Source organism: Lygodium microphyllum, chromosome 18 (genome assembly GCF_053477565.2).
Source record: "Lygodium microphyllum isolate KBCC chromosome 18, Lygodium_microphyllum_v1.1.10, whole genome shotgun sequence".
Taxonomy (NCBI): domain Eukaryota; kingdom Viridiplantae; phylum Streptophyta; class Polypodiopsida; order Schizaeales; family Lygodiaceae; genus Lygodium; species Lygodium microphyllum.
In genome coordinates, this window is record NC_141152.1 from 3,834,610 (window position 1) to 3,845,299 (window position 10,690).

The window sequence follows — 10,690 nt, forward strand, 5'->3', positions numbered from 1 at the left end:
AAATATACTTGAACCTATAAGCCTTACCTTATGCAACAAAAAACAACGGAGTCAGATAGTTGGACATCCCTTTTCTCCAACATGGGCTTGTCCTCGGGAGATATATTAAGGTATTCCTCCTTAGGTTCCGCAGAAACATTCACAACTATTTACCCATACACTTTACCCATCCTCTCGTTGTTGATGGGAGCAAGTGATGCGGCTTTCCTCTTGTAAACTTCATCTTCAGTTTCCAATACCTCCTGAATTTTTTCACTCAAGATAGACTCCTGTTGAGTGGCACCCTTTGTAGAGTAAAGGTGAGTTACATCCTCAACCTTTAGCTTTTTCCCTTTCCTAGGCAATTTCAGGGGAATGTTAAGAATTTCAAAGGCTTTTTGATCGTTGGAAGGCAAGGGCCTCGACACTTTATCGAACCTATACCTGATTTTACTAATCATGCTGAAATCTTTATTCATAAGGGTAATTCTATGAGCATGTGCAGCAGCAATGTAAGCATCGTTCATGAAATCAATAAGAAAATCTTCTGCAGTCTCTTGTAGAGCAAGAATTGCTGAGAGTTGCCACTTCTTATTTAGACCAGAGACAATTGCCACTCTAGACAATCTGTCAGAGATTTCTTTAACAACTCTTATGAAAGCAGTCTTTGGAATCACGTACTCTGTAGCTCTCTGGGCTTTTCTAATCTCACTGAAACGCCTCTGCATGTAGAAGAACCGGGACTTCCTCTTTTTCTTTTGTGGCTTGGGAGGCTCACTGACTCTAGCAGAAGTAGGCTCAGGTGCAATTGGAGGGGATGAATCCTTCACAGGGGAAGTCTCACCCTTTGCTTCTTCAACTTCAAGAGAAGAAACATTCTCTGCACTGAAATTGCTTTAACTCCATGGAAGATGCTAGGCCAACACCTGGTGTAGGGGGGATCTCTGTGGCAAAATGCTTTAGGGCCTCTGATGGCCCAGCCTCAGCAATATTTGAAGAGGGTTCCTCCTCAGATTCATCAAATTGTAACTTCCTTCTATCCCCACTGTCCTTCCTATCCACATAAACTTTTCTTGCAATTTGCTTTGTCCTTGCCATGCAGAGGAGAAAATAAAACAGCCAGAAAGACAAAAATGATATAGGAATTTTCTCGAAAATCTGACAAGAACACAGCAGGCACGATACGGCACGAGAAGAAACAAACGAACAAGACGTATAGTCACATTCACGCCATATCAGAGACAAGGACAGCGAGATAAGAAAGCCCGATATGACGCGAGATGGCAATTAGATAGACCACCGAAGGACGTCCTCGCTCCGTATCGATCAAGCATGCACAAAAACGCAACGAGTAACAAGGAAAATGGCCACGAAACGGCACGAAATGAGAAAATCGAGAAAGAGGCAAAAGCACCCTCTCTTTGAATCGGGCAACGGGAACCGATACGACGCGAGAGGACAGTTACGCAGTAGACGCAATACTGGGATCGCTCCGTATCGAGCAAGCAAGGCGCGAGAGCTCGAGAGAATGTAAAGTGTACACATAAGCAAAATGGTCCCAGATAGCTCCAAAGGTGCAAGCTAGTAGAAGAGAAGATAGAGAAGAAGAGGCTGGACTTTGCAGAGTCACCAAAAGAATGAGAACCTTTATTTTATTTTATATATTATATACATAGGTTTTTTTTTTGTTCGGTGCCCTTTACCCTCTCTCTCATGCGATCAGTCTTTCCCTCTTTTACATTTGATTTCTCCCCAGGAGAACTATTTTCAGGGTGATCCTTTCACTCAGCTAAGTAGAACACATCCTCACCAACAAGAGGAGCAATTGAGTAGTATGAGATGACTCCATCAAGGGCATTATGAGATGAGTCTACTTCCCAAACATATTTCAAGGTGAGAGATGCGGGGTTTGCATCCAGGTCTAATTTAAGGTGAGCGATCTGGCATTTAGCTATGTTTAACTCTATCCACCCAATCTAGAAAGGTCCCAACCATACAGATTGGCTAAAGCTCACTCCAAGTCCCACGATCATCTCATACCGTGGCTTGCCTGGAATGCAATACAAGGAAGCTATGTGGAAAAGAGTTTGAGGGTTAAAGTAACTCTATTGCAGCTCTGTTTGGCACAATGACAATCTCAGAGTAGAGTACTCCAAAGGCTTGGGCTAAGCTAGGGAGAGGATACATACCTTGGGTCCAAGGTATGTATCCTCACCCCTTGGTAGATTGGGAGAATGCAATTAATAAGAGTAGGGGCTAATTGAAGTGTTCTTAATTTCAAGCCGAAACCTCTTAAAATATTAGCAAACGTTAGACAGTAGCTTGATCAGACTTTGTGTTAAGCATGCGAGTTCTTCAGAAAACATACTGGTTTTTTTTTACCCCTTTCTTTTGCTCAGTATTGAGAATTTGATTCCCATTCAGTGTGTATTTGAAATTAAGAAAGATTGCTACACTAGAAGATTTAGGGACTTGCTTGTGTTGAGGAAACCTTGCAGATCAATCTTGCATTCAAGGGGCTCAAAGTCTGCAGTTCTTACTCTCAGACTTATAGCCTAACTAAAGGCCAAAGGTATGAGAACATATGACTGAAGAAAAGAAGAGCTTCTCTCTCACAAATTCCCACTCTCTTCCACTATCTTGCTCACTGTCAAGCTCCAAAGGTGCAAGCTAGTAGAAGAGAAGACAGAGAAGAAGAGGCTGGACTTTGCAGAGTCACCAAAAGAATGAGAACCTTTATTTTATTTTATATATTATATACATAGGTTTTTTTTTTGTTCAGTGCCCTTTACCCTCTCTCTCATGCGATCAGTCTTTCCCTCTTATACATTTGATTTCTCCCAGGAGAACTATTTTCAGGGTGATCCTTTCACTCAGCTAAGTAGATCACATCCTCACCAACAAGAGGAGCAATTGAGCAGTATGAGATGACTCTCCATCAAGGGTATTATGAGATGAGTCTACTTCCCAAACATCTTTCAAGGTGCGAGATGCAGGGTTTGCATCCAGGTCTAATTTAAGGTGAGCGATCTGGCATTTAGCTATGTTTAGCTCTATCCACCCAATCTAGAAAGGTCCCAACCATACAGGTTGGCTAAAGCTCACTCCAAGTCCCACAATCATCTCATACCGTGGCTTGCCTGGAATGCAATACAAGGAAGCTATGTGGAAAAGAGTTTGAGGGTTAAAGTAACTCTATTGCAGCTCTGTTAGGCAGCCCTATTTAGCTTCTATAATAGCATAGGCATCAAAGGAAACTTTGGACATCCATGCTCATTCTCTCATGCCGGTTGTTGTATAATACATAATGAGCCCCCACTAGTCCCTTATAAATGTAACTCCACTATAACAGTTACAAAAGGTTTCTGAAGCTGTTTAGTAGAACAAACGATGGTGTCAGTTATATTATCTCCTAGCAGAATGACCTTGTTCATAAGGAACTATCAACTCTAGGCAGGCCAAGTAAGTCACCGCATAAAATGAGCATAGTTGGCTGCTTGCCCCGTAACTGTCGTTATTTAGACTGAATTTAAGACTGCCCAGCATTAGACAGATGTCCATGGTAAAGTTACAGGCAGCAGTGAAGATACAAGGCCATAGATGTCAAACCCCATCCTCCAACTCAAGTGCCATGAGTAGTGCATAGCTATCATTAACTTTCCCAGTTATAAAACTAGCCACTTATATACACTCTAATTAAGTTACATTGATTTTTGTGGTGAGGTCACCACCCCATCTGTGATCCTAACCAAACTCAAAACTAAAAAGTAAAGAATTCCTAAGCATACACAAAAATGCAGCAGATAATATAAGAGCGTCCAGCTTTCCATCTCAGGAAGTCCAGCAATGAAGTTAGAACAGCCAACGACTCAATTTTTTAGCTAAGCTTTGATTTCAACAGACTATACAGCCTCCAACTATTAAGTAAAATTATAGTGGGTTCCTGCATAATTGCAGTCACAAGGACATGGAGGACATGGAGTACATTGGAAATTTCTCCAGATCTAGAAACCAAACCCAACTTGTCTCAGCCATCAATTTCACGATGACTCCTTGGAGTAAAAGGCTAACATCATCCCCTACACACTAGACTTTATGCAGACTTACAGCACTGGACATTGGCTGCACTGGATATATACACTCAAACCCTCATATACAAATTTTCCCAGTGTGAAAAGGTCAATTTGCTGTTGGTTATTCCAGCTTGATCCTTTTTAACACTTGAGATGAACTCCACACAAACACCCACATCTTGGCAGGCACAAGATGAATCGCTATACCAGAGTAAGGAAGGTCCAGTTTAATGCCAGTTATATGCATGATTCCCAATTATTACTATATCAGCTAAACAGTAGTTAATATGCTTTCATACTATGAAATCAGAATAACATAAAGGGGAACATCAAAACAAAACGTTACTGGATGACAACTACAACAGAACAGCGAATAGAACATATGAGAACCCATAATAAAGGCTTAATACACTACTAACAAAATTAGGCAGATCTCTGCTTTATGTATGTTCGTACAAGACAAGATGGTTTAATCAAAACTGTTAACACATAGATGCCAAATCAACTAGCCAGCCTATAGTAAATCCTTGACCTACATACTAGTACTCAGCCCCAGAGTTCCTACATCTAGGTGAAATCTGAAGGCAATAAAAGGCAAGCCAGGGAAAAACTCCAGCCTACAGCTTGTCCTCATATTCCGAAAGAGGAGTAATTTGCTCTTTCAATCCCTTTCTCTTGCGGATGTCAATAACAAGCTGCCCAGCCTGAGATGACAAATCCATTGGATCACTATTCATCATGTCCCAATGATCAAACACACACTGAGGAAAAGCCTGTCCAGATGTTGCAGCTCTAAGAGTACTTGAAAACCCAAAAGACTCAATTACAGGGAGATAAGCTTTGATGTTGTAAAGAGGAGTGCCCGGCCTCTGAATTTCTTCAAATACATGTCCTCGTTTCTTATTCAAGACACCATATATGCCACCAAGGGCCTGCTCAGGGGCTTGAATCTCCACCAAGTACACAGGCTCCAAAAGCCGTGGCTTCGCAGTTAGCTGAGCAGCATACATGACCCGACGTGCAGTGGGAATAATCTGACCACCGCCTCTATGAATAGCATCAGCATGCAACACTACGTCACAAACTTCAAAAGCTATCCCCCTCATGTTTTCTTCCGCAAGGGCACCCTCCTTTGTAGCCCATTGAAATGCTGCAACCACAGAATCTTTGACCTCATTCAGATACTGGACTCCTTTACACATATCAACAACCATGTTGGGTCCTGTGGTTTCAGGTCCAAAGCACCATATCTTCTTTGCCAAATCTTTGTCCCAGCCAAACTCCTCAGCTAATATCTTGCTGCGAACTTTGGGGTCATCCCTTGGTCCAATCCTCCCTTCATCTATGGCCTCAGGCAGACCCTCCTCTAAAGGTCTTGCTTCAAAATAAAGTCTATTGTGTTTATTTGGAGACTTGCTCATTACAGTATGATGGGACTTCTCCAAAACAGTTTCTCTAAAAGAAACTACAGGATCTGAAACAACAATTTCAGCACCACCCATGAAATCCTCTTGCAAGTCTTTCAAACATATCTCCAAGTGCAGCTCACCAGCCCCTGCAATGATATGTTCACCAGACTCTTCAATGGTACAGACAACCATGGGATCAGACTTGGCCAAACGCTTCAGCCCTTCCACCAGTTTAGGAAGATCAGATGCAACCTTACACTGCACTGCAACACGTACAACAGGCGACACAGAAAACTTCATGGCTCTGATAGGATGGGCATCAACCTCCTTTTCATTAGTCAGTGTGGCATTCTTAGTGATGAACTGATCAAGACCAACCATAGCAACAGTGTTTCCACAAGGGACATCCTCCACAGACTCTTGCCTCCTACCCATCCAAATGACTGTCCGCTGCACACTCTTCACATAAAGATCCTTCTTCTGGCCAGGCACATAATTGGGTCCCATGATTCTAACCTTTAATCCTGTTGATACCCTTCCAGAAAACACTCGGCCAAAAGCAAAGAAGCGACCTTTGTCAGATGCTGGAATCATTTTAGATACATACAGCATCAGCGGACCCTCAGCATCACAATTACGGATAGCAGTTGCATAAGGATCATCTAAAGGCCCTTCATACAAATTTTCCACACGGTACTTCTGAGCCTTCGAAGGGGAAGGAAGGTGGAACACCATCATCTCCAGCAGCGCATCGCTAGCTGGAAGCCAGGTCTGCATAACACGCTTCATCAAAGCTTTACCCCTCAATTCCTTTTCATCTGCTTTCAGTGAAACTCCGAGTTTGGAGAGCATGGGCCATAGCTTATCCTTTTGCTCATTCATACAAATGTTGATTATCTGCTTTATAGGGTTGTAAATGAGCTGTACAAACCCTCGCTGACAGGTGGCAGTTCCTGTGTTCTTGGTAGTCCATTTCTTGGTTGCAGGATCAAAATAATTTTCACCCCAGAGCCTCTCCATCATTTTGGACTCATTAACACCAAACTTTGCAGCATACATCTTAGCAAAATTAGTTAGTGTGAAGGCCCACCCATGCAGCCCAGCAGAAAAGGCAACAGTTCCTTTCTCAGGATAAACTTGCACATCACCAAGCAAAGGATCTTCGTAAGTAGCCATGATCACATTTGCATTTTCTATAACCCGTTGAAAAGTTTGATAAGCCTCCTCTCCTTCAACTTGAAGCTCAAGAAAGCATCGATCCATCTTGTTCACAGTCAGCACGGGCCTAATCCTCTCTCCTAGAGCTTGACGGAGAACAGTCTCAGTCTGAACACAAACACCTTCCACACAGTCTACCACCACTAAAGCTCCATCGGTGATACGCAGAGCAGCTGTAACTTCAGATGAGAAGTCAACATGGCCAGGAGAGTCAATCAAATTGATAAGATAGTCATTGCCATCCTTTTCTCCCTTGTAGTCCTTTAAGGATGCATCTGACATTTCATAGTACAGAGAAATTCCAGTTGATTTAATGGTAATGCCACGTTCAGCTTCATCCTGGCGTGTATCAGTCAGACGTACATCACCAGCAACCTCCTGGGCAATAATGCCAGCAGCAGCGACCAGGGAATCTGTGAGAGTTGACTTGCCTACATAAAAAAAGAGGTCAGGAGCGTATCATCACATAGATCCACAGAGTCTCAAAGAAAGGACATTTAACTATCCTGGAAAACTCACCATGGTCAACATGGGCAATGACAGACATGTTCCTGATATTATGTTTTTTATCCATAATCCTACGGAGCTCTTCTATAGTAAACTTCACCTGCAGCCAAAAAAGAATTTGAATATTGAGCCTCTCTGTTCAAGGGAGTCACCAACTACTCAACATGAGGGAGGATGACACATACCATTTTGACCGACTGATTGTATCAAACTCCTAAATCAGGAAATAAAAGAGATCTGCCGCTGCAAGGAATGCATCCAACACAAAAAACATCAGCAGCTGTTAAACAGAGCGACATCAAAGAAATACCCTAAACAACAGAGCATGAACACTTTATAGCAAAATGATTATCGCTAGGCGGATCCGCTGCCTGATGACGCCTCTTCTCTCCTAAGCTCCGGTCAGACTGAACGATGTATCTGGATCAGATGCCATTACACAGGAGCACAGCGAAACACAAGACTATACATGCATACATGCAAACTGACAAACACAGACAACAAGAAGGGGGGGACAGGGGGGAAGCACCTCGAGAGCAGCCTTCCTGCACCGCAAGACGCACCGCCACTGAGTGCGAAAGAGAGAAGAGACTGCGCGTGGGTAAGGCTTTATATGAAGGTCTTCCGGAACTTTTCTTTTCACTCTAATCCAATCTAATCTCAGCTTCATGTCCGGTACACTAAAATCAAACTAGTGTGTTGACAAATTACAATACCATTGGGCCATGGTGACCCGGAGTAAGAACTCAAGAACGTTAGGGAAAGGCTCTAATAGGAGTTGATATATACTATCTTAATTACCATTAAATTTAGACATGCCCCGTTTAGCGCATTCATTGGGATGCATGGGAGATAGCTCGTGAAGCTATTCGCAAGGCCAAGGTTGCAGAGGAGGGCACTAATAAGAGTTAATATATACTAGCTTAATTACCATTAAATTTACACATGCCCCATTTAGCGCATTCATTGGGATGCATGGGAGATAGCTTGTGAAGCTATTCACAAGGCCAAGGTTGCAGAGGAGGGCAATGTACTAACAACAACGATGAGAATACAATGTCAAAGAACATTGTCTCCACTAAGTTGGACAAAAGGGGAAAGTACAATCACAAGTAAGACGAGGAGTTGGTGGATAACAACAAGAAGGAGGGCATCATATCAAAATACAAAGACTTGCGTAAGAGAATCTTTATTGCCAAAAAGGAGGACTGTAGGCTCAAGGCAAACCCATAGTTGGTGGCAAACATATTGGCACCGACTCTATAGAAGCGCATGGAACATAATCAAAAAGGATCAACAAAGTATATTACAATTAACATTGATAAGGTCTATGCAAATGTGGTGTGCTTCAACACTTGAGCGGTGTTGGTTTTCTTCAAGGAAAACCTCCTAAGCCCATGGAGGCTATTGCATGGTTTGACACTATCCTCAATGGGAATGGGTTTGTTGATCAAGTTTATTATGGAGCCCAAGAGTTTTTCAAAGTGGTTTTCAATACCTTTGAAGCAACCAAAAAATTCATTGCCCAAGGTATCCATTTTTGGGGCTTAGATTTGGTTTATGTCATGGAGTGGCAACTTGTTGAGATGGGGAGGGACAAAATCAAAAAGGATCGCCCCATGTGGGTGGAGCTCCTTGAACTTCCAGCCTATTTCTAGATTCTATTCCCAAAAATCACCAAGGGGCTAGGCAAGCCTCTATATATCTCCTTTCTTATTGTCATTTCCGCAGTCGGGTTTGTCTATTGTGGGATACTAGGGAAGCTAAGCCTAACAATGTTGGGTTGGATATTCCCCATGTTAGTTATCTTAGGCTCAAATTGGTATGGAGTTGCTTCACAAACGCATGTCATAATTGTGGCACGTGTGCTATTATAAAGAATTTCCAAATAACAAGGAAGAAGAAAATGATAGCAAATCCAATGCCAATAAAGCCACATGGGCTGGTTGTTCAAAGTCAGAGACAGAGACAGAGAGTTGGAGTAACAGTGTAAAGCAACGTGCTCTCCCTACCTTTTTTAAAAAAAATCCATTCACACATAAAGAAAGTGAATAGTACAACCTAAGGTCTCAAGGACCATTCGCACCAAAGACTGCTAAGTCCTAAAACACCGACTTATTCAATGTCCGCATAGTGTGGTACAGCTAGACATCCTAAGTGTCGGGTACAGTCATAATTGAAGACAGATAAATGAGCTTGAAGTCTAACACTCCCCCTCAAGCTCAAGACAGCATCTGGACACCAAGCAACTGTCTAAAAACACCGAACTTATATTTACCCAGAGACTTGGTAAAGATATTTGCAACCTGCTCATCAGTCTTCACATGCATGAGATCAACTCTCCTTGCAAGAATCATCTCTTTGATGAAGTGGTAGTGTACCTCTATGTGTTTTGTCTTGGCATAGTGTTGAGTGTGGAAATGATTGGTTTTTGGGCTGATTTTTTATTGTTTTTGGTATTGCTGAATGGTTGTTTTTGGTGGTTGATTGTTTGAGTTTGAAGATGTTTTGAAGTGTTTGGAGTGGTTTGAGTATGTCTGAAAGGGTTTATGTTGGTTTTTGATGAAATATGTTGTTTTGAAGAGTTCTGTAATTTTCTCTATATGGTTCTGTAAGGCCTGACTTTCTTCTGTTTTGTTCTGTTTTGGTAGTAGTTGAGATGGTTGAATGGATATTTTAAGAGATAATTGAAATGTGTTAAAAGGTTTATGAGAGATTGAATTGGTTTTGTTTTGGTTTTTATGGGTTTTGTTGATCTTCTGTAAAGTTCTGTAGCTCTGTAGTCCTGTTGCTCTGTTGCTTTGTGGTTTTGTTCTATTGTTTCTGTTGAGTGTTATGATGGATGTATGGATATTTTGGGAAGTGTTTTTGTCTTAGGAAAAGGATGAATGGAAGCTCTATTCAAGTCAAAAGAAGTGAAGAAGTAACTACAGAAGATTTACAGAAGGTTACAGAAGGACAGTGAGACAGAAGACAGATCTCACAAGACACTATGAAGTTTTTGGTAACTTTTCATATTTGACATACCTTTTAGGAGGTGCATCCACGACCTAATGAGGATTATTGTGAGTGATTATTGAGTGATTGTAGTGAGGATATGATGTAGTATTGAGAGCATACTATTGTGAGAGAGATCATATGCAAGAGACAGTCGATTCTATGTGAAACATTGTATCTTTCTATGAGGGAGAAGATTATGAAGACAATGAAGATGAATACTATGTGATTTCTTTCCATCAAAAGTTGTGTTCTCTTTGTCTATTAATGAAGAATATGAAGAACATGATCAAGTTTGTTAAATATAAATCTGTGGGAGATATCTACTATGATGCTGCGTGAAGAATTGTTGTTTTCTTTGTTTTGATGATCAAAAGAATAAAATAAAAGCTTGTTGATGTTACAAGATAGATTTTCTTGCAAGAGAAATCCCTTTTCCTTGGTGTTCCTCTTCGGGCTCCATGTTTTTGGTGCACAGCCGGGGAAACTCGCCATCAACAAGCACCT

General features: G+C 41.7%; 1 protein-coding gene across 2 annotated transcripts; it reads right to left on the minus strand.

Annotated features, from left to right (window-relative positions):
• Nucleotides 1–4,428: 4,428 nt before the first annotated feature.
• On the minus strand, nt 4,429–7,803 carry LOC148020519 (elongation factor 2-like). 2 transcript variants are annotated; one of them, XM_087698282.1, is made up of 5 exons: nt 7,716–7,743; nt 7,520–7,593; nt 7,372–7,429; nt 7,199–7,286; nt 4,429–7,110 (listed from the first exon to the last, which is right to left on the minus strand). In XM_087698282.1, exons 3-5 carry the CDS (start codon nt 7,372–7,374, stop codon nt 4,670–4,672), a joined length of 2,532 nt encoding a protein of 843 aa, XP_087554408.1. In that variant the 5' UTR covers nt 7,375–7,429; nt 7,520–7,593; nt 7,716–7,743; the 3' UTR covers nt 4,429–4,669. The 2 variants fall into 2 exon arrangements, with proteins under 2 accessions (XP_087554408.1, XP_087554407.1); XM_087698281.1 differs by lacking the exon at nt 7,520–7,593 and having other exon boundaries at nt 7,716–7,803.
• Between the last annotated feature and the right edge of the window lie 2,887 nt (nt 7,804–10,690).

Bases quoted from the DNA above. Each gene is read 5' to 3' on its own strand.
- LOC148020519 (XM_087698281.1), bottom strand. The intron at 7,111-7,198 runs GTGAGTTTTCCA...TTTTTTATGTAG, and splicing joins CATTGCCCATGTTGACCATG to GCAAGTCAACTCTCACAGAT.